Source organism: Hoplias malabaricus, chromosome 8 (genome assembly GCF_029633855.1).
Source record: "Hoplias malabaricus isolate fHopMal1 chromosome 8, fHopMal1.hap1, whole genome shotgun sequence".
NCBI lineage: Eukaryota > Metazoa > Chordata > Actinopteri > Characiformes > Erythrinidae > Hoplias > Hoplias malabaricus.
In genome coordinates, this window is record NC_089807.1 from 17562163 (window position 1) to 17586244 (window position 24082).

At 37.4% G+C, this 24082-nt stretch overlaps 3 protein-coding genes across 6 annotated transcripts in view; 2 read left to right on the forward strand and 1 right to left on the reverse strand.

Moving 5' to 3' along the window:
* The window catches only part of tet1 (tet methylcytosine dioxygenase 1), a 41565-nt gene extending 32107 nt beyond the window's left edge, over positions 1–9458 (forward strand). For all 3 annotated transcript variants that reach the window (XM_066679270.1, XM_066679271.1, XM_066679269.1), the window contains 6 exons: positions 1321–1529; positions 1666–1816; positions 2416–2505; positions 3143–3280; positions 5053–5362; positions 6176–9458. In XM_066679270.1, coding sequence (XP_066535367.1) covers positions 1321–1529; positions 1666–1816; positions 2416–2505; positions 3143–3280; positions 5053–5362; positions 6176–7263 — 1986 coding nt within the window. In that variant the 3' untranslated portion in view covers positions 7264–9458. The remainder of the gene's footprint in view (positions 1–1320; positions 1530–1665; positions 1817–2415; positions 2506–3142; positions 3281–5052; positions 5363–6175) is intronic.
* Positions 9459–10312: 854 nt separating this feature from the next.
* Positions 10313–16735, forward strand: eif4e1c (eukaryotic translation initiation factor 4E family member 1c). 2 transcript variants are annotated; one of them, XM_066679279.1, is made up of 7 exons: positions 10313–10434; positions 13309–13394; positions 14071–14166; positions 14291–14354; positions 14497–14610; positions 14766–14905; positions 15256–16731. In XM_066679279.1, exons 1-7 carry the CDS (start codon positions 10417–10419, stop codon positions 15368–15370), a joined length of 633 nt encoding a protein of 210 aa, XP_066535376.1. In that variant the 5' UTR covers positions 10313–10416; the 3' UTR covers positions 15371–16731. The 2 variants fall into 2 exon arrangements, with proteins under 2 accessions (XP_066535376.1, XP_066535375.1); XM_066679278.1 differs by lacking the exon at positions 10313–10434 and adding an exon at positions 11738–11902 and having other exon boundaries at positions 15256–16735.
* Positions 16736–16878: 143 nt separating this feature from the next.
* si:dkey-228d14.5 (uncharacterized protein LOC796266 homolog) lies at positions 16879–23820 on the reverse strand. The gene is made up of 7 exons (XM_066679277.1): positions 23572–23820; positions 22256–22303; positions 21822–21893; positions 21654–21721; positions 21379–21509; positions 20238–20415; positions 16879–18958 (listed from the first exon to the last, which is right to left on the reverse strand). Exons 1-7 carry the CDS (start codon positions 23634–23636, stop codon positions 18771–18773), a joined length of 750 nt encoding a protein of 249 aa, XP_066535374.1. The 5' UTR covers positions 23637–23820; the 3' UTR covers positions 16879–18770.
* Between the last annotated feature and the right edge of the window lie 262 nt (positions 23821–24082).

Here is a 24082-nt window from a genome sequence, read left to right on the forward strand (position 1 = left end):
TATGCATTGGTATCTTTCTCTGCCTCTTTTTGTGCTCTCTCTGTTTGTTCAGCTACCCGATCTGTTCCTCATCCCTTACTTCTCTTGGTATTGAATGTTTCCCAGCTCTGTCTCACCTTCCTGATGGTGTATTTAATTCTAGAGTCTTCTCGTTCTGTTTGTTTATTAATGTCTCAATATGTTTCTTACTCTTGGATTAGGTTTACCTTTGTTTTGTGAATGAAGTCGCGATCTCAACCACATGTGACTACTTTTAAAAAATGCAAAATAGAAGATAGGATTGATTCGTTTTTTGGTTTTTTTTATCTGTAAAAACCTAAATATTTCTACAGTTTTATGTATTAGTTACCTGGTGTATATATATATATATATTTCTCACATAAACTAAAATATGTTCAAAAATTGAGGAGCAACTCACTGAATAACTCCACCACAAATTCAACCTTGTCTGCCAGCAGGATTCCCCTGCATTCGTTCATTCATTGTCTGTAACGGCTTATCCAGTTCAGTGTTGCAGTGGGTCCGGAGCCTACCTAGATTCACTGGGTACAAGGCAGAAACACACACTTGAGGGGGCGCCAGTCCTTCACAGTGTGACACACACACACACACACACACACATATTTACTCACACCTGTGGACACTTTTTGAGTCGCCAATCCACCTACCAACATGTGTTTTTGGACCGTGGGAGGAAACCGGAGCACCCGCAGGAAACCCACACTGACACGGGGAGAACACACCTAACTCTTCACTGACAGTCGCCCGGAGCAGGACTTGAATCCAGGACCCTGGAGCTGTGTGACTGCAACACTACCTGCTGCACCACCATGCCCAGAAGAAATATTCCAAACCCAAAAATCAGTACAGAGAAATAAACAAGTCAGAAAAACAAAACCGTACGATCCTGAAGGGACCTGGAGGTTGTGGGTTCGATTCCTGCTCTGGGTGACTGTCTGTGAGGAGTTGTGTATTCTCCTCGTGTCCCCGTGGGTTTCCTCTGGGTGCTCCAGTTTCCTCCCACAGTCTAAAAACACAGGTTGGTAGGTGGATTGGCGACTCAAAAGTGTCCATAGGTGTGAGTGAATGTGTGAGTGTGTAGGCTCTGGACCCACTGTGACCCTGAACTGGATAAGCAGTTACAGAGAATGAATGATTGAATGAATCTGTACTTCAGCTCCAGTACATGGTTTGTGTACTTTCTCCACCACTTGATATTGAAAGTTTATATATATGTATGTATGTGTGTGTGTGTAAATATGTAAATATATACATGTAAATGTAATGTAAATATTTATGCATATGCATTGTGCTGCTCAGGTGATCCGTCGGGCCAGTGAGGAGGAGAAGCTGCTGTGTCTGGTGCGCCAGCGTGCAGGTCATTGCTGTCAGAATGCAGTGGTAGTCATCCTGATCTTGGCTTGGGAGGGGATCCCACGCAGCATGGCTGACAGACTGTACCATGAGCTCACTCAGACTCTCTGCAAACATGGCTCACCCACCAGCCGTCGCTGTGCCCTCAATGAGGAGTGAGTCAGGAGTAGTGTGCACAGATGATGAATATCTTTTGGCAATGTGAATTTAAGTCTCAGAGATGGATGCATATTTTTGCCACTATATATTGCTTTGTAATAATTTTTTTTCTGTTGTGTTGTGCCTTCTCAGCCGTACCTGTGCTTGTCAGGGGTTAGACCCAGAGACCTGTGGAGCCTCATTTTCTTTCGGTTGCTCATGGAGTATGTACTTCAATGGTTGCAAGTTTGCCCGCAGCAAAGTACCGAGAAAATTCCGGCTACAGGGAGACTGTCCTGATGAGGTCAGAATTGGGAATAGATGAGAATTAATTGATGTATTAATACAGATTATGCCTATAGACTGGGATGAAAGCAATGTATATAAATTTTTTTTAGATTAGTCCAGCACCCTAAAACAAGGTCATCTTGGGGCAGAAACTGACTGCATTATTGTTTAGTGCAAACTTTTATGTGTTATTGTTTGGCGAAAAAAATGTCTAAAAGCATATTCATTTTCAAATATTCATTTTCAGATATTCAAATATTCATTTTTAAATTGTGTAACAACCCCCGAGTGAGCAGTCAGAGGCTGACGTTAAGAGATAGTGTTCCTCCTGCTAATACTGTTTAAGACTCTTGTAACCTGTGATATAGTTTTCCTGTTTTGATTATGAACTTGAGTAAAGTGTATGAGGTCAAATTTGAGTAATAATGAAAGCTCTTTAAGGAAATTGATATAGCTTCTTGTCTCCCAGTGACCATAAATAATATAGCCTCAGGTAGTAATATATTATTGTCTCTTCAACTTTAATCTTTTTTATGTAGGAAATGACAATATAACATACTTCTGTTGGAAAATTAAATCATAATGTCTTGTTTGTTTGTTTTTTTAATTCATCAGGAGCAGAAGTTAGAAGGCAACCTACAAGATCTGGCAACCAGTGTGGCTCCTTTGTATAAAAAACTTGCTCCTGAAGCCTATGAAAACCAGGTATAATACATATAAAAAATGCCACATTTTTCGTAAAGTATTTTTTTTCTATATTGTCCATGTTAACATTAAATAGTTCTTAAAATATTCAGTGGAATTACCCGTATTATATGAGCCCCTTTGAACAGAGAGCTCTTAATAAACTCAATATTTACTAGTGTATTTACTAGCCATATACCCTTATCTCGTGCTGAAAAATTCTGTAAGGTTCTGTGAGTGTACATATTGTAGTGATAAGTGTAGTATAGGAAGGGGTTAACACCACTTCCCTAGGTGCAACTGACAAGGGTCTGATTTCAAACCTGAGCAGTCACACTATGCTACACCTGTTAGAGTCTTTGGAGGAAGATTCTTAATGCTACATTTGCCTGATTCTATATCATGATTACATTAGATGCTCTGGATAAGAACAACTGCCAAATACATATGTAAGATAAGATAATAATAATAAAGATAATAGTAAAAGTGAGGAGGGTCTATATAAATATGAGATCTGTACATGACATATATAAATGTAATTACACATATTGGTAGTGTATTTGGATTCAACACTTTAAATATATTTATTTTTAATGCGTGTAACGGGAGAGGTTTTTGTATGTAAATGGAAGCCTTAAGTTGATTTGTGACCTTTCAGGTGGAGCAGGAGCACTCAGGGGACAAATGTAGACTGGGCACGAGAGAGGGGCGTCCATTCTCTGGTGTAACAGCATGTGTTGACTTCTGTGCTCATGCTCACAGAGACACACACAATATGAACAATGGGAGTACTGTGGTAAGTATTATTTCTCACTTTACAAATCTTCTTATTTACACACTCAGACTTCTTAGTAGTTCTTACATTAAATTATCTTAACAAACACCATTCCGTGAAAGATGGGCTCTTTCATAAAACATTATAAAACTTGAATCTGTGATTAAATACTCATTCAAGGGCTTTATTTAAAAAAAATAGCTACTAGTTTCAGGCATCAATCTATGAATAAATTTATATTTGCAAAATACAATCAAGCTTGTAAGTGAAAACGTTTGAAATGTACTCTTTGTAATATTGTTTGTTAAATAAGTGTTCAAGAGACTTAGGAAATCACAGATTCTTGTTTTTATTACAAAACAAATCCCAATTTTTCCAGAACGGGGTTTGTACATTATAATCATAGAATTAGCATATTGACCCTAAATCATCCTGTATGCAAACTAATTCAAATAAAAAACATTTTGTCAACAATGATAATGTCCTTCATGCAAAATTACCATTGCTCCCCAAGCACTTTTTTTTTTGCCTGAGTTCATAGCCACAACCAGGGTTACCGTATTTTCCGCACTATAAGGCGCACCTAAAAAACTCAAATTATCTCAAAAGCCGACAGTGCGCCTTATAATCCGGTGCGCCTTATATATGGACCAATATTGAGCCAGGTCTCGCAACTACGGTAAGCAGCCGCCTACTTCATTTTCTTCCGCGCGCGGTGCATGCTGGATATATACCGGTATATATATTTCATTTCCATTTGTTTTTTATGTAAAGACCCCAAAATGGCTCCTATTAAGAGACACGCATATGACGCAGAGTTTAAACTCAAGGCGATCAGTCACGCAGAAGAACACCGGAATAGAGGAATAACTTAGTAAAGTGAGCTTTACGTGTTTATTTTGTGTGTTGTGTGATTTTAACGTTTGAGCAACGTTGAGTTATTGATATATTGTTATCGCTTTGCACTATTTCGAGTGTTACTATATTGTGATTATTATTATTATTGGATCGAGGAAAAGTCCCCCCCCCCCCCCCCCCACTATGTGGGGTATATTAACATTGCACTACATGTTTTACCTTAAACTACGCTGGGTTGTAATCTATTAATAAAGTTGAACTGACCTATCTGACTGTTTTGTTGACATTCCCTTTAGCGCAGCTCCATCTAATTGATGCATAACGTAACCCCCAGCCTCTACTGTAGCGTCTATTGTATGCGCCTTATAATCCGGTGCGCCTTATATATGGACAAAGTTTTAAAATAGGTCATTCAATGAAGGTGCGCCTTATAATCCGGTGCGCCTTATAGTGCGGAAAATACGGTAATTCCATTTAACCCAGAGTTCCATGAGCAATACACTGTAAAAAAAAAAAAATAAATAAATAAATAACACCAGTGTTGAGAGATCATATGTTTAATGAATAACAAGTTAAATGGCAGAAAAGTTCACATTTTATCTGTTGGCCTTAGGGCATTGTGTTTTGTGTAAAATGCAAGTGTAAAGTGAGCAGTTGAATAAAGAATATATTATGCAGTTTTGGGGCTTTGGTTTCATACATGAAGTCTGTGACCACAAATATACATGCATTTGTGAGTTCCTGCTGCTTTCTGTTCTTTATACTTAGTGTACAAGCTATTTAAATGCAAACAGATTTTCATGTAAAGAACCATCAGCCAAAACGTAAGTGAATGAACAAGCTAGTGAATTAGAAACAAGCTAGGTCCACATATAATGTCCAGCCAACCTGAGCTATATCATAAAAATAATTGTCTGTCCCTGTTTGGCCTGCAGGTGTGCACTTTAACAAAAGAGGACAACCGCGCAATAAGAAACATTCCGGAGGACGAGCAGCTGCATGTCCTACCTCTCTATAAGATCTCGGAGACTGATGAATTTGGTCGTGTTGAGGGCCAGTGGGCCAAGATAGAGACTGGAGCTCTACAAGTACTTTCCTCCTTCCCAAGAGAGGTGCGTCTGCTGCCTGAACCTGTGAAATCTGCCAGTAAGAGAAGACAGGAGGCTAAGAAAGAACGAGAGAAACATAGTAAACAGGAGAAGAAGCAGGTCACCCCAGTGAAAGTGAAGAACGAGGCCCTCAAAGGTATAATGATTATTGCATGCCCTCTCCATAATTTATTTAGTTGGTTCTATGATCTACAATATGTTTAAAAATGATCAAAGAAACCAGAATGAACAAAAATAAAATATAAATAAAAAATGCTGAATGAATTTAATTGTCACGGATTTGTTTTCAATTAAATTTACAAGACTCAGGAGAAACAGTCTTTATTATTTCATGATAAAATGCAATTTATATTAATACTGATATTTTCAAATTCAAATTGTGTGCTTCTTGAGCTTTAGTCTAAATGTGCATGCAAAATTTGAAGTTACACCAATCTTAAATAATAAAAAGTAAACTCATTCATATGACAGCCAAAACACACACCCGCACACGCTGTAATCAGCCATCATTTTTTCAAACATTTTTCTTGAAAATAAATTGTGACAACAGCTGTAACAGATATGTAACAGATTTCTATTGAATAATTTGCTTGAGAATGAAATCCAGTTTTGTCTGTATCCGCTATATCATGAACCCACTGTTCTGTTCCACACAAAAGCAACACATTATCCTTGGCTATATTGTGTGTGTTCCCGCGAGTCAGAGCTGTTGCGTCAGTGGTGCGAGGGGAGCACGAGACACATCAACACAAATTCATCAACCCTGATCGATAAAGTGAAAGTAACACCCCCAACACTCCACAAGCTAAATTGGCCACCCACTTTTATCTGCGCCACTGGTTGTAAATGTTGTAAATTTTTGCTTACTCGTTTATTTTCTTAGTTTTCTAAGGTTTCTTTGTATATAACTTATTTGTATAAACTTGTTTTGTTTTGTTTTTTACCTCAGGATTTAGAAGCACTTCTTCTGAACTTTCACATTGTTTCAAAACTGAGACACATTCTCCTACTCCTTACTCTTCACCTATGCGACTACCCAGGACTCCAGAAAAGAGGAGCCACTTATTGGACTTACTAGATTCTTCCAGTCCTTACAGGAGCACTTATTGTACTCCTCCACAGAGTTCTAGCCGAGACACAGCAGCACTTTCTTCTTCCACTCATGCCACCTTCACTGATACACATTATGAAAATGCTGAAGAACTTGATCAGAATGGATCTCCTCTGTTTAGATACAGAGCAGGTCTAGAAGCAGCAAGGCACAACTCTCTGGAGCTCTTAGAACAGAGACCATTCAGAAACCAGCAACATATAGATAGGCCCTTCGAACTGAAGTCCTCTGGTTTCCATGACATCTGTTTAGAAGTAAAAGCTGAGTCTGAGGACGTACATTGTTTTCAGGGTGGCGCTTCTCCCAGACTGCTCTCCCCATCCCGAGCTGAGGGTCTCCACTGCCACTTGCCCTTTCACCAAGCACAGCCAAGTCTGGATGATCACCATGGGCCGCAGATGGCTCAGCATCTGATGACTCCTGAAGAGGTAAAAGCAGAAGAGGTGTGGTCAGACAGTGAGCACAACTTCCTGGACGGGAATATCGGTGGGGTCGCAGTGGCCCCGTCTCATGGTTCTATTCTCATCGAGTGTGCTCGTCGAGAGTTACACGCTACCACCCCCATCCTTCGGCCCAACCGCAGTCACCCCACCCGCATCTCTCTGGTCTTCTACCAGCACAAGAGCCTTAACGCACCTGGCCATGGCATGCAACAGTGGGATGCCAAGATGGCAGAAAAGGCCAGGGAGAAAGAGGAGGCAGAGCATCTAGGACTGGAGCCCGGAACCCTCAACTCTGCCAAGTCCAGAAGGTCAAAGGCAGCGAAGAGCGATACAGAAAGTGGAGAGGAGGATACATGGCCGGATGAAAAGAAGGAACTACCGGTCCCTACCCGCCAGTCTTTAACAGCTACTAGAGACGGCCTCATTACATCGGCCCCTTATGCCCTCACCCAGGTCACCGGGCCTTATAACCGCTGGACGTGACAGTGGCCAATGCCACTATTTTAGCTAATGCCTTACCTCAGTCAGCTCTAGCTCTCTTTATTTGTGCTCTTCATCTCAGTTTTAAAAACAATGCTGACTACACGTTTGTCAGTTTTTAAACTGTGAGTTTTGGTGCATATATGTCTGGGTTTTTATGTAATGAGATGTTGCTCAGAACAGATGTTAAAAACTGGTTTTATACAAAAAAAAGGTGCGCAAAGAAGATGTAATTATTTATTCTGAAAGTTTTCACAACTGTTTGTATTTAATTTCTGTTCTAAGCCTGTTTACTGCAATACGACTGTGTCACCCTGTAAATGTGTGTAGTAAACACTCAGAATTGACATTGGAAAATGTGAATTCGATAATATTTTGTTGTTTTTTCAACCTTGGGTGCTCTCTCAGATTATTCATTAATAACTATTTTATGGTGCCATTTTAGCAGTAACTTACTTTTAATAACCACAAACATACATTACTGTTTTATAGTATTGTGATCAGTAAGTTTTGTTAGGTTTGAACATACACGTAGCATTGGTTTTATCACAGTGATATTGGTAATGAAGGTACATAAATACATAGTTTCTGGATCATTGCAAATTAATCTTGTTATGAATGTCAATGTTTGAAAAAGCACTTTTAAACAACTTGACTTTCAAAATGTCCTGTAAGCACGTTTTTTTTTTTTTTTTTGAAAGATGTCCTTCATCCAATATGTGTATATATGCTTTGCATGTCTATTTGGAACTCATCCGTGATTTTAATCTATGCTTATCAAAGCAATAATCATGGAACATTATATGCTGCATTTTGATAATGTATCAAATTGAAACAATTTTTTTACTGGAACATAAAATTATTATTATTGTTTTCTTAATTTTGAGGTTTTTCTCCCAAAGACTTTAAAACATGACTTGAAGCAGCCTTTTATACATAATCAGATATTTTGTCATTCAAGTGTGCTATGATATGTCTGAACAATTTTACTGTACATTTCTCACTGGTGCTTTTTTGAAGATCTATTATACATCCTCCTAAGATCCAATCATTTTATTTTCATTGTTGCATAGTGCTTTTTTATTTTAAATAAATCATACCATATTCAAATTAATATCGTAAAATCACTTCATAACATGTTTAACCAATATTTTTGTTTCTTTGTTTGTTTCATTCAGTTTGTTTCATTCCCCTTGTTGCAGCTCTTGTTGCAGTTCTTTTTCACTGATATTTTCTTAGAATCTGTGTAAAGAGCCTAGTTCCAGCCAAAAAGAAAGCCCACTAAAATCATTTTATTATAGACATTTTTTTACTTTTAACTTTTAAATCATTTACATTATTAAGGTGCTACAATGTACAGTCTAAACAGGTCACATTGTCTAATCAGAGCTTTAATTTTAAAGTCATTGTGTATTCAAAGGCACAACCCGATCTACATTATGGGATCTTGAACTCAGAAAGAGACATGGATGTTTACTCAAGTGAATATTTTTATTTAAAGCTTTTGCTGAACTAGGAAAATTGTTTTTTTTTTTTTAGAAAAAAAAACAAACAAAAAAAAAAAACAGTGACAAGCATGGTGAAAAGCATTTTGTATGATACTGAAAATATCATTTTCCTAAATAAATGAAGATCTCCTACAGTAACACTGGGCTGGTCTCACTTTTTAGATGTGATGCCCCTCACTCCCTCACATTTTGTTCACAAGGAGGCACTATTAATATTATACTCAAATAAATGTTGGTACTTTACAGGAAGAAGGCTTTGCATAAATAGCTTTCTGTATATAGCTTGGCTAAATATAATTAATATTAGACTCAACTTATATGATACACAAGAATATCTCCTAACATAGATCATCTGATGATGAATAGTTTAAGGTGCTTTTTAATAATATTTAAATGTCTTTCAATTTCATTGAATTTTTAATGGTGAAAACCTTCATTTATTTGTAAGTTCTTTAACTTCTTTCGTGGACACTATTTAATCGTTTTCATCCAAAGTCCAACATGATTTCATGTTTTGGTATTAAACAATTTCCTTACAGTAATACTTTTGAAATTAAAGTTGTTGAATGTAAACTGCTGTAGACTGTCCACACAGCAGGATATTGTGATGTGTTATTTATACCTCCTGGTGTCTTACTGTATGTTTAGGGTTATATTTGAAGGAGACTAAACCAACACCAGCTTTTGAGTTTTCACAGAAATAAACTAATATTGTCTTACAGTGTATAAACTGCATTAGCCTGTTACTTCTTATAATTGCACATTATGTATTTAGGAAAGTATAAACATTAGTGAAGTATTATGGAATCGTTCATAATATTCTGTCAATGCTTTTCCAGTTCATTGTTTTGGAATCACTGGGCTCAAGCTAGGAACACACCCAGGTCAGGGAGCTAGTGCATCACAGGGCAACACACTCACATATTCACTAACGCTCACATTTATGGACACATTATATATGGCCAATAAACATATTACAGCATGTTTATGGACTGTGGGGGAAACCAGAGAACGCGGAGGAAACCCACACAGACATGGGGAGAACACACCAAACTCTTCACAATCACCTGAAGCTCAAACCCATAACCCCAGGACCCTGCAGCTGTTTGACAGTGACACTTCCTATTGCACCACTATGAAGCCCAGAATACTAATTTAGAAAAATACTCCTACAGACTACAGTGCCCAGACTACAATTGTCCAATTGATTTCAATGTAAACTTTGGTGATTGTGCCTAAAAATTGTGATACAGAATTTTTCCAAATGTACAATGTACTGACATTAAATTGATTATTTATATTCACACCTTGAATATAAATATATTTTTTAATTTATTTATATATTTATATAAAAAAAATGCTGTTTAGGCAATTTGTTAATTTACAGCTTTCTTTCCAAGTTCACATTTGACTTAATTATACATTTCACTACTGCCACTGGTTATAACATTTTTATAGGGAGCACTGACAGTAATTGCACATCAGGAGAGAAATGTATGTTAACATGATCGTTTGTGTGTGTGTGTATATGTATATGGTGTAGTATTTGGCGTGTCCCCCGCGGGCCGCCGTAGTCCGTGAGCGGTGCTGGGGCGCGGAGTAGTGTGTGACGCAGCGGCGCTGAGCAGCAGACCCTCACTCGGGCAAGATGGCGACCTCGGAGCCGGTAAGAGTGGCGCGCGGAGATCGGGAATTTTACACGGTTAGACACGGTCCTGAGGTGACCCTTTCGCTCGTGTAGGGCCCGCGGAGATCCGTATGTTCTTTTAACGCGGGGAAGACGGCGGTATAGTGTATGTTCTCGGGAGTGAATGGTTTAACGGGTGGCGCGCGAGCTGCTTAGGCATGAGGCAGGAATGGGTTTTTGATCACAACTCTCCGCTCCACCTTAAATATAGCAGCAATACTCTGTGGCGCCGCTACACTCTCACACTAGAGTTCAGCAGAAACTAGAACACGCTTTTATGCGTGAAATGAACGGGGTTCTGTTTAAAAAATATTTAGTTAGGTGGCAAATTTACTTCAACTGAATGGTAGGCATTTTTTCGGGTGAAGCTAACCTCTAAACATTTTACAACATCTATATCAAGGGTACCAGTAATGATGGAGCTGACAATTAACGGCCGGTTTAATGATTAAATTAACAACCTAATATTATAACTTCAATAAGACATCGTCTTAATATCCATTGTCTTAAACGTGTAATACCCGAACAACCGCTGTTTAAACACAGATCTCGTTTTTTGCGTTTTAAGTTAATAGTTCTCAAAAATAAATGAGAATTTCAGAAGTCACTCTTTACTCTCCATCCCGGTTCAGTGAGGTTAGACTGAACCACAGCCTTTATAAATAATAAACACTTGGACAACTACCTGAGGTGTCTCAGTGAAAGCTGCTAGATTTAAGGTGGAGCGGAGAGATACTGTGACTGCAGACAGAGAAGCTCCAGGTTCACCGCGCTAACGCTGAGCTAACGCTTCTGACACAGGCTCGGAGAAACACGACAGCGTTCATTACCCCCTTCATCTCCTCGTTAATCTCGCCCTCAATACACTATCATTAGGTCTGTGTGGTTACCGGGCTGAGCTGAAGGGTATTAGATGTTGTTTTGTCTCATTTTCTTTGGTGTGTGAGGAGCGGAACGGACACGTGTGTCGGCCGTTAGCTCCGGGGTTGAACGCTAGCACTGCGCAGCTCCTGAGCTCATAGACTCACATTAACACACCTACACTCACTGTGAGAGCGCTGAATGTGAATATAATAACTCACTGCGAGGATTCTCCTCATCTGAAGTGATAAAACTACATGTTTCTCTCTTTATCCGGTGATTAATATGAACTGGGCGGTGTTCCTCTGATTATGAATGAACTAACGTTAGCTAACAAGCTCCTCCGATAACACCATCACATGAACCAGGAGGGGGCGGATCGATGGTTTCGATTCTGGTGTTTCTTTATAAGAATCGATCCTTAGTCGAAACTATGAGGCTTTAAAGCAGTAGATTAGATATAACTGCTCTCGGAACAAAATGTATCGCCGTTTATAGCTATTTTTGTATTGTTTTAACCTGCAAGCTTCCAGTCATACTGCGAGAAATCTGCTCAGTGATGAATGGAGCCGTAGAAGACTCCACAGTAACTTTGGTTCCATTTACTTCTTCTAAAAATGAGCTACTTGTAAGGTAGTAGGGTTTGTAGTGAGTGTATACACCCATCAGCTGTAACACTGAAATCGAACCCTTTCTGCACTTCCTTTTTATGATGAATTCCTTGTATTTCTACAATTACAGAGTGTAATACATATGTTGCTCTGCAAACATCCTTAGCCCCTGTTTACCTTGTTATTCAGTGGTCAGCACAAACATAGAGCAGGTGTTATTTGCGTGGCAAATCATTCTCAGCTCTGCAGTGACATTGACATGGTGGCTGTGAGTAATTGTGTGTTGCATTGATACAAGTGGATTAGACACAGCAGTGCAGCTTGAGGTCTTAAACACTGTCTATACGTTCTCCACTCTATTAGACACATTTACCTGGATGGTTGTAGCTCATCTATTGCTGCAGAGTTTGAGTTAGCCGTCCTTCATCAGCGGTCACTGGAGACTGCCCAAAAGACACTGTTGGTTGGACATTTTTGGTTAGTGGGTTATTCTAAGCACAGCAATGACCGTGATGTTTTTAAAAACTCCATCAGCATTGCTGTGACTGACCTTCTCATACCAGCACAACACACACTAACACATCACCATGTCAGTGTCAGTGAGTATGAACCACCACCCAAATTATATCTGCTTTCTGGTGAGGGTCCTAAGTATTGAAAAACAGTGTGAAAGGGGCAACAGAATGATTACAACCTGTACTCGTAGAACTACCAAATGCGTCTCTGTGGTCAGTGGAGTTGATTCAATGGACAATGAGTGTAGAAACAAAGATGTCATTTTAATTTTATGGCTGACCAATGTACATTAGTATAACTAATATTAAAGTGATAAAATGTGAAATGTTTACAGACAGCCACATGAGACACATTTAATCATAAAACCTATCTGTAAACCTAATACATAGCATCAGGTCATTCCTTAGTATTAAATAAAGCCCGAGTTTGAGATCCGACCTACTCGTTTTTTTTTTCCTCCTTCCTTCTTCCCCTTTCCCCCTTTTTCTTTCCTTGAGACATTGAATCTTTTTTTCTGAATACCTCAGCGTCCCTTAGGGACATTATTGTACCTTCCTAGATACACAAGTTAGAAGTCTGACTTGTTAGAAATGCATTACGTCAGATTCTGTTCAATGGTAATCAGATTAATGTATACATCTGTCTTCAGATTTACTGTTTCTCATACTGGATTTTGTAATTACAGAATTAATTTTCTGTACTGCTTATTTAAATAGTATATTAGTTTCATTATTTATGTAGTTTTGCTTTGAATTCTGATTAACATTTTATATGCTGTCATGTCAGTAACAAGAGTAAGCTTTAAGTATATTGCTATGCCTTTCAGTTGACATTAATCTGTTCATTTGTTTGTTTATTCATGCAGCGAGGAACTGAAAGTGAAGAAGCTTCAAATGACAGTCCTACACCAGCTGCTGTTGAACAGTACATTAAACACCCTTTGCAAAACAGGTATCAGAAATATAATTTTTATATTGTGAGGTGCTTCTCATTCCAAAGCATTGTCATCACTTTGTTTCGTGTCCTCTGAGGCCATTTGAGAGTGATGCACTGGCAATCTGTCCACACACTGAGGGCTGGTGGGAACTGCTGACACATGTTGAGCTGTCTCTTTCCAGACCTATCGCCCTTGTCACTGCACATTACTCACTGTTGAGAAGCCTAACTGATTGTAGACACAGTCCTGACAGTGTACCTTTAATTTGACAGTGCCTCATTTTAAGCAGATTTGGTAGTAATTCTGTTTCTAATTATGACATTGGAGATTAGCAATAAAATATGAACTTTTGGCCAGGACTAGACTGTGAGTTTGAGTTGTGGCACATTGACCTCCCCTGCCTCCCTTTCTGCTGGGATAAAGGGAAAATGGTACTCCATACAATGACTTTTTGATTGGGAGCCAGCTCATTGTTCTACAGTGAGCCTAAAAGTTGTCAAGGCTCTTTGTTGAATTAGCACTTTCTCTATTTACCAGGAAGCTTAACCTAATTCTTTCATTTAAAAAAAAAACATATCAGAAGATCATTTCCCCCTTTTATAGCCTAGGTGAAGGTATTTGTGAATACATGCCTTGAATTTGTACATTTGTTGTAATTGCTTTAGCCCTTACTCAAATTTTTGTCTGCAGATGGGCTCTCTGGTATTTCAAAAATGACAAGAGTAAAAGTTGGACAGAAAACTTGCGACTGATCTCCAAGTTTGACACAGTGGAAGATTTCTGGGCGTAAGTGTCTCACTGGAATTCATGTTAGAGTACTGGCACTGGCTTTGGCATAAATTAAGAATCTCACCAGTGGGGTTCAAGAGCTGTCCAAAATACTGATTTTTTTTCTGTTTTAATTCTCCAGATTATACAACCATATACAACAACCCAGCAAGCTCGGATTTGGCTGTGATTACTGCTTATTTAAGGTGTGGTGAAAGGGCATTTAACATGTTAATGATCATCATAGCTATTGAGCACAAGCAAAACCCTAGTTTTCTTATGCATAATGATTACAGGGTCACCGTATTTATGTGTATGATGACACACTTTTTCTATTGTGGATCTCAGGATGGCATCAAGCCCATGTGGGAGGACGACAGGAATAAACTCGGAGGAAGGTGGTTAATGACTCTCAGCAAACAACAGCGACACAATGACCTTGACCGCTACTGGATGGAGACAGTAAGGGTTTTTTTTCCTTCTTCTTCTTCCCCCCCCCTCTCTTCCCTCCCCCCAGGTTTAAGCCGATAATATTCAATCAAATACAATATGCGTAAAGCTTTAAGACTAAAGACTGATTTTATTTTTTATACATTTTTTATTTATTTTCTTTTCAGCTGTTGTGTTTAATTGGGGAGTCTTTTGATGAGGCCAGCGATGACGTATGTGGAGCTGTGGTCAATGTTCGACCAAAAGGGGATAAAATAGCCATCTGGACAGGAAACTGCCAAAATAGAGAAGCTATTATGACGATAGGGTGAGTAAAATTTTTGCCCTGTTTTATTTACATTTGCACATGTATATTTATGTATATATTCCACGTATGCATGCAAGTTTGCTAAGCAAAAACAGTGTCTTAAACGTTTATTGTTCCGTTATGTTGTGCCTGTCCACTAGAGGGTATTCATGTACTCTTGTGGTAAAATTGAATATTTTTGTCACACTAATAGACAATTAATTATAAAAAAAATATTAATATAATTATGAATACATGATATTTTTACATTTACAGTTTGGTCCATGATACCTTTTAAGCATTTCCATTTGTGTGCACATTGTATGCCAGGTATGTATATAATGTATGTTTCTATTTTTTCCCCCATTCAGGCAACAGTACAAGGAGCGGTTGAATCTGCCCATCAAAACACTTATTGGATACCAGTCCCATGATGACACCTCTAGCAAAAGTGGCTCCACGACAAAGAACATGTACTCAGTTTGAAGAAGACTTTCAACTTGTAGGTTTATAAAATTAAAAATTTACATCACATTAATACTTTTGAGTTGTCAACTACTGTAGTGTCCATCCTTTTTAAGAAAAAAGAAAAGAAAAATGTTAAATATGTAAATGTGTAGTATTCTCCATTCTAACTTCTAAGTGCTGATGGTGAGGATCGAGGAACGTCTAATGGCTTAGACCTATGAGGGGTGGACTTCATCAGCTGAAGCTGTATGAAATCAAGCTACATGACAATATTTTAGAATTCAACAGCAAAACTAACTAATGAAACTTCCCTTGCGGAAGAGCTTGTAAGGTTTGGATTGAAGACAATTTTTTTTCCTTTCTTTTTTTTCTCCCTCCCCTCTCCTTTAACCATTTTCCCCTCATGCTTCTATTTCATGTGTACAAAGATTAATAGTCGACAACCTAATCTACACAAATTTTAAGGGCCACAACTATTTTAACATGCTTTAGTTGGAGGTGTTTGGCATGAGAAGTGATTGCAGAGGCGCCTACAGATTGACTATCTTAAAGGTTTGTAACAGATACGTTTTGGTTGCTTTCTGAGTTATGAACTTGGAAGAGCAGCCATTTATTGTTTCAGCTATGCTGAAATTGTGGAATCTCATTGTAAACCTGTTTTCAACTGTTGTGTTATCCCCACATCTATTTATGATATGAATTGCAGTTAAACTTAGTGAGAGGATGACTGAATATCAGTTTCCTTTTTTCATTCTTTTTATTTTTATTTTATTTTATTTTTTGAAGTTGTTAGCAATGTGGACTACTGCTTAACGTAGATTTTTTTTTTTTTTTTCTTTTACAGTGTATTATACAGTAAATTCCTATCTATATCCATGCTCTTAGGTGTGATTTTCACCTTATCCTTCTTAATATTGTAGACATTTACCAGTTAGCATCACTTCTGTGAATGAAATCAAATGAAGAGAGGATATTCATTGTGAAATTATTTTGCTCATAATGTATCTATCTGTAATTTCAGGTTGTATATTACCTTCTTTCAAGTAAAGGTTAAGTGCTTTGCATTAAAACAAATGATCTGTGCTGTTTCTTAACTCTCTGTACACACCGCAATCATGAACTGATGTTAAGTTTACATGAGTTGTCCCTGGTATTTGATATAATTGTATTTTCTTAATACTTATTTTGCCCCTTCTTTTCGTCCTTTCTTTTTAAGACAGTAAAAATGTAACCGTCGCTGTTGTGAAATTAGCCACTGACGTCACTATGCCACACCTATTATCCTGTAAAAAGACCCAAGTGGCTAACAGTGAACATTTGCAGTCATTTCCTTGCCATATTTCTCGTGTAAGAATCTAATTGTCCTTATGCAAATGTCACTGTGTGAATACAGGTGGTAGACATAATAAAAAATAATCCTACAGTCCACTGAATCATGTTTTGAATTTTACAGAAAATTTAGAGGCTTCTAGAATGTGTGAAGTGATCAGTTGGCTGAATAGATTCAAACTAATATTTAGAGTCCGTATGTTTTGTCATTATTTGAAAGCTACTTGAGTGGGTTTTTTTTATTTATCTTTTTAGATGGATGAACACTTTAAAAGATTTTGAATACAAGCTTTTATAATAAAATACATGTATTAAATACACACCTATACATACTGACAAATTTGCCTTGTTGATCACGTTGTATTGATAGCTAATGTGTCAGTGTTTCTTGGAAGGTACAAATGCACCACACCTACCACCCTTGTAGCATGATGAGAATTAGTTCTGTGGTGCAAGCACATAGTCTTGCCATGAGATGTCACTTGAATTCAAAACTCAGGAATTGCTTAAGTCATAAAGCCTTACTGAGTCAATCCAGAGAAAGCAACAAAAACACAATGTCTTTTGTAGTGTCTGCCCTATAAAGTTATGATAAGCCTGTGTGGGTCACAATGCTAAAAACTGTTATTAACAATGAGCTGGGTATTTACTGGGATAATGATAAAGATGTGTTCAGGTCTTATTTGTTTACTGATGCAATCCATGAAGTGGAATTATATATTGCAATATTTTACCTCGAAATCACAGAGCCCTGCCCACTTCAGTAAATGAAGATAAACAAACTAGAGATCTACAATAAAATACTGATATAACTTTATATGTTGCTTTTTGTACGTAATCAGTTCCTGTAAGGTTCAGTGCCTACAAATCTTTGGAGACAAATCAAGTAAAATAAGCCCCACACATTGTGATATAAACACAATTGATATCAACAATATAAACAGTTAAAGTACATCAGTAGGGAGACATGAATCATTTCTAAATGTCTACTTGATAAAGTATGTTAGGATGAAAACAAGGTCATTCAGAGAGGTTTCATTTTAAATAAATTAAAAAAAAAAACATTTTCTGGATAGCTGAGGATATTTCACCAAATGCCTGAAGCATTTATGACTCTACAAACTTCCTCACAAGAGAATTAACACATGGCTACACATACACTGCCTGAAACTTTGCTATTAAGGTTTTAAAATACATTTGTTGCTTAAAACCTATTTCTAAACTGTGACAGAGGTGCATAAACGGCTGCAAAATATCAGCAAACAAACTACCATGGATTTACCACTACTTTAACATTATCAAGAGTATGTATTTACTATAAAAATGCAGTTTCACTCTTGTTGTGTTGGGTGCTTGTTGTAAATAAGTGCCTATATCTGTGTTTACACAGTATAACCTCTGGGCCCTATCACCTCCACTGTTTATCTAAATAGATAAGTCCCTCCATAGTGCCACATTTCACATACAAACTTTAGAACTAGAATCAGATTTATTTTATAAATCAGTGGACTTCCTCTTCAAGGCAAACATTTATCAGCAGTCTACTTGGACATAATGGAACAGAACATATTTACAATACAGAAAACACCACAAAATGTCACTGATAGGCAGAGGATTTTCTTCAAACATAATCACTTCATATGAAGTGAGCAGTTTCTCAACTGGCTTAAGTGCTACGTTGTTCTTTGTATTTCTCACTATATATACTCCATATATAATGCATCAGACTTCCCAGTGTTTGAGGTATTGTCAAGATTAGATTACAATAAAGGATCTAGGTGATGTGACTGGGCAATTCTGGAAATTTAAAGAGATAGGAATCTCCAGCCAAAGGTGGAATTTGTGAAATCTACAAGATTCCTAAAACATGCCCGCATGCTCAAGTCTCTGTTTACTACATTTCTATGGTCCTCTCTAGTATTACCACTTAATAATGTGATCTTACATTTCAGACACCAAAACTACTTCTTTCCATAATCTAATGAGATAATAACGGAAAATGTGAGGAAATAGAGGAAATTTATGTCACTAGAAATCCATGATGGAAACCGTCATGGGAAATTAATAAAGGTAGATATGGTGCATGCCATCAGGACAAAATGAGAGGCTTTTCTTCAGCCCTCCTTTCGAGAATCACAGAGAGCATTGCTGAAGAGAAAAAACAAAATTCTACTGCATAACTAAGCTCAAAAATCTCCAGATTTACACTGAGAATCCACTCAAATACAGCAGAGATGTGTTTATAGTAGTAATCCTTTTGGACAAAGAAGATAGTGTCTGATATGCAGAAGTTAAGGAATAAAACAAGGAAACAACCAAGATAAATTTGTTTAACATTTTCTAACACATTCTACACATTCTCGACTCACCTGTCAGCAGCAGAGCACAGAGCTGAATTGAAGCCAAGATTTTCCAATTAACCTACTTTCATAGCTCATAAACTTTGTAAACTTTTACTTCTCAAAGACACACACTGTTATATATTTGACATTCAGGTACATTACGGCTATTAATTAATTATGTTTCTACATATCTCGGGAATGAACAATGACATCAATCATATTATTATCAGCAGATATTGGTTTGGAGAAAAAGTATTACATGACTGATATTTCACTCTATGACTAATGACGATGAAATAATTGTTCTCTACATGAACAGAATGTTTAGGTGGAGCTGGAACTCCATTATGGGGTGGCACTGTGGTGCACGAGGTAGGGTCATTGTCACACAGTTCCTGTGTTTCTATGGTTCTGGTGTGAGCCCTGCCTCAAATATCTGTCAGTAAAGAATTTGGTGTGTTCTCCCTGTGTCTGTTTCCCCGGTTGCTCCGGTTTACTTCCACAGTCCATAAACCCACATTTGTCATCCAAAAAATGTCTGCTGTTGTGTGTAAGTAAATGTGAGTGTGTGGTGCCCTGTAATGGACTGGTACCCCTCTTTCCTTGTGCCCGGTGATTCCTTCTATGCTCCAGGTCCACCGCAACCCTGAAATGAATAAGGGGTTACAGACAATGAATGAATGGTATTCTGTGCTTAAATGGCTGTCGCTATTTTTATTCATTCTTTCATTTTCTGTAACCACTTCATCCTGTTTAGGGTTGCAGGGTCCGTCGCCTATCTGGAATCTTTGAGAGCAGGACAGGAACATAAGTTGGACAGGGTGTAAGTCCATCACATTTTACCGCTATTGTAACTCTGTAGAAATAAAGGATATACACTTTCTACAGTGCTAATCCAAGTACAACTATTGTTCCTATTGTTATAAGTGTCAAAATATGGTAGAACAATTATGGTTAAAAGATCTGAGACAACTTATTGATATGCATCTATTTAGAGTTTTCTATATCAAATTAATCTGACATTCTTTAACGGAAAAAATAATTTTCCATTTTTTTTCTTTCAGTTTTCAAATATGTTTATTCATTTAAAATCTAGCCTCTCTGACATTATCGGGCACACAAACACTTGAATTAAGCAGTTTCATTTACCACAGCTACAAGCCCTACAGTGAAAGCATGTAAACCAGTGTGGAGCATTGATGCTGAAAGGATACAGAAGATGGTCACTATGACCTGAATGCTGGTGGAGATGATGCGAATTGGGTAGAGGAAGCGCTCCAGTCCAGTGAGAGTGCACTTGATGGTCAGAGATGTCAAAAGGATGGTGTAGAAGCAGATACACACAAAGCTCAGAGCAGCTCCGAGGTAATGCAGCAAAACCAGCTCTGCTGGCTATGAGAAGAACACAAGAATACACCCTCTTTATACTTGATTAACAGTTCAAGAAACTTATATTGGTGATCTGATTTATGTATAGGGAATTCTCTGCTGCCATACATAGCTGGTAATGTTGGCAATGCAGCTGAACAAATCAGAAACTGTTATTAGTGCATATTATATCACAGCACTGTATACACTCAAACAACTTAATCCACTCTGACACACTTGTGTTAACAAAGTCAGTGGCTGGCCAAACCTGTTTCAGGGAGATTTCACATGTGACCACACCTATGTTCTTAATTTATAATTAAGTTGATTTGAAAAGGAATAGAATGAGTTAATGAATTCTCTTGAAATATTTATTCAAAGGCAGGAACCCCTGGATACTTTGAGTAGGTAACTAGATATTATTTTATTGTATGTGCTGGAATCTGCAAAAAAACTAATCTACAGAGAGGAGGGTGAGGCACTGCTTGGGCAATTGGGCAATGTGTTACACCCAGTCCAAAACCACTTTTCCAGTGGTTATTTCATAATGTTTTTAAACTAGTTAAACACTTCAGTAAATCTACCCCCAAGGTTTGTTATCTGTGTAACCTCAAAAAAATACCAGGACATCATTTACAAAACAGTAGTAGTGATGTCTAACGGTACTTATAATAAATTAAACATTTGTATTTATACCCTATATTTTCCAACAAGTTGTTGTCTGCCAGTTCCATACATGCTCTATGACTCCAAACACACTATACTAAAATGCTGGAATGTTTCTTCCAAGACAGGAAAAGACTGCCCTGATCTATTATGCCTGCATGGGCTTGTATCTTGCTAGTGATGATAGAGGCCGTCTTACCCACTATAGCCAATAAATGTTTGTAAACACTATACTGCGATTTGTTTTCCCAGAAACTCATCATATTTTTGATTTTACATAATGGTAAATGAAACTGATGTATTTCAGATATGTGTACTTACATTGCAGTTCCCAGCCACAAAAGCCCCAATGGCTGCTACACAGCCAAAAACCATTGCAAATTTACTGAGCATGGAGTTGATGCAGCTCCTGTCCACGATATGTGCATGATGGAAAATACTGAACACCAGGACTACAGAAAGAGTGTATATAAATTTAACACAGGGTTTCCACACATTATTTTTTTCTTTAAAATATCTGAGACATAGACAAAAAAAATTAAAGAGACAAACAAACAAAACAGACAGAATGTCCAAGGAATCATTTGTTCACTCACATAAAAAGGAACCGGCATTGACTGTAGCACTGAAAAGGGCATTTTCAGGGAAATTGGCTCCACTTGAACTGTAATGTAAGAGAAGTGATGCTATGTAAGCTGACATAGAAAATGCTAATGTTATGGGAGATGTCCAAGTATGTTATGAGGAAATAGGTTCTGGCTAACCTTATGGTGGGTACTTTGTCTTCTGTGCAGCAAAGCTCAGTTTCATTTGTTACACAGGAGTTTCTATATTCCCTGGGGAAAGACAAAAAATGCTTTGACATAACATGCACCAACAGGAGTGAAAAATTATTTTAACCAATAAATAATATTCCATCCCTCAATATTTTGGAAGCAAAATATGGTATAATATCCAAATCATGTTGAATTTAATATAAAAAATATATATTAGTACATGCAAATACATTACTGGCTATAAAAATGATCAGTCTTTGAAGATTTAAAATTATATTTGAAGTAATTCAATGCTTTAAAGCTTTAACTCATTATTTTTCTCATTAACATATACAAGAAAGAAACATTATTTCATTTGTCAAACATTCTTAGTGCAAATATGAAATCATAGGATAAGAAGATATTTAATATTAACCCCATACCAGTTGTTGATTGGGCAGACATGTTTAAAGTTTATTGCAAGGCCATACCTGCAGAAAAGAAGACATAAGTAAAGTTAAGCTCTCATAGATGAGGTGCATGTTGTGAGTGGTTTAATGTATAACCCGGAACTTGCTGATAGCTGAGTCACACATGCGCACTTGAAGTCTGCTGGACTGCTTTAGTGAATTTCACAAGTAGAATTATGGGCAAGAAATCAGATAATGTCCACTGTATGAAAAAAGCCTACCCTCTGAAATAAATTAATTGACAATTCAAATTCATCAATTCAAATTTTGACAGCCAAATCAAACGAGGGCCAACAAAGATAACATTCAACACAGTATGTTTATAGAAATGTTTTCTTCGTCCATCAGACTGTGTTTGACTAGTGGGTACAGCAGACTACACCAAATGTCTTGGTATGACATCAGCAGGAAAATTAATCAGCTTGTTTTATTGTTATTTATCCAGGCTGGGCTGGTTACACCACAATATTTTATTTACATATCAGTACTATCGTCATATGATAACAGTTACTAATAGATTAGAATGCAAGATATAAACCTTACTAAAAACAGTTAAAATGCTATGCATATTTACATTGTAAAAAGTGAAACTGGAGAACAGTTGATATAAAATATTCTTTGTATTGATTTTGTAAGTAAAAACTGAAAGCTTTCCATTTGTGGAAATGCCTCCACCTTCATGACTTTCATTCTTACTGCGAGAGACGTGGCCTTTTCTGTTTCGTGTATATATATTTGAAAAACGGATACACTCTTATGAGCAACCAAAAAAAAAAAAAAAAAACGAGATGCCCACAGACTACATCTACCCTCCAAGTGGGGTGTCTGTACGACCTTCGGTCTCTTCTGCACAACGTGTTTTACAGGAGAAAAAGAAAAATAATAATAATAATAATAATAAGAAGAAAAACCAATAAAAAAATCAAAAGAAGAAGGAGAAGAAGAAGAAGAAGTAAAAATACCACCTTAAACTTTACTCATCTGAGACATAGTAAAATCCTATTTGACATCAATATGAGATTTAAGCCTATTTCTCTGGAAAAACAGCCAAGATTCATATATAACACTGATGTTTTCCTGTGGGTCGTTATTTGTCTCAAGAACTTCTTGGAGATAAAAAAAAAAGTGATGGGAAACAAAATCTGAAATTATTGATTCTTTTATTGAATAATATTAATGTAATTAATACACAATTTCTTTTCTTTTTTTTCAAATTCTGAAACAAAATAAGTCTTAACAAACAAGTACTTCACAAAACTTTAAATAAAATGAAACTGATTTCAACTTACACCACCCAGCACCCAATGAAGGAGACAGCACTGAGAGCGATGGGTAAAACAGCCCAGAATCCCATGTCAATTGAGCCAAGCTAGTTGAAGGATTCAGAAGAGATGCTGCTCTGTTACCCTAAAGCTCTCTTCCAAATTTATGTCAACCAGCATGGGACAGCTTCATCATGCTCCTCTTCTTCTTTAACCTAAATAATGTGAAAACTTCAGTGTAGAGAAGACAACTGGTTTGCCATGTCATCCGCCACCTAGACTGCATTCTTGAATGTAGAAGGCAGCTTTTTGACCTCCCGTTTCTAACCACTCCTTACAGCAGATTTGGCCTGTCAGAGAACAGCCTTGAGGAAATTTGGGTTGGGTCAAACAGTGGCCTTATCACAGTGTTTGCTTAGGCCTACTGCCTCACATACTTCACATTCACTCATCACTCTGATAATTTAAAGAATGAAGAAGGAATGTTAGTCAAATTGTTTTGCTTTTATGATTTCTCAAATCTCGAAAAGCTAAATTA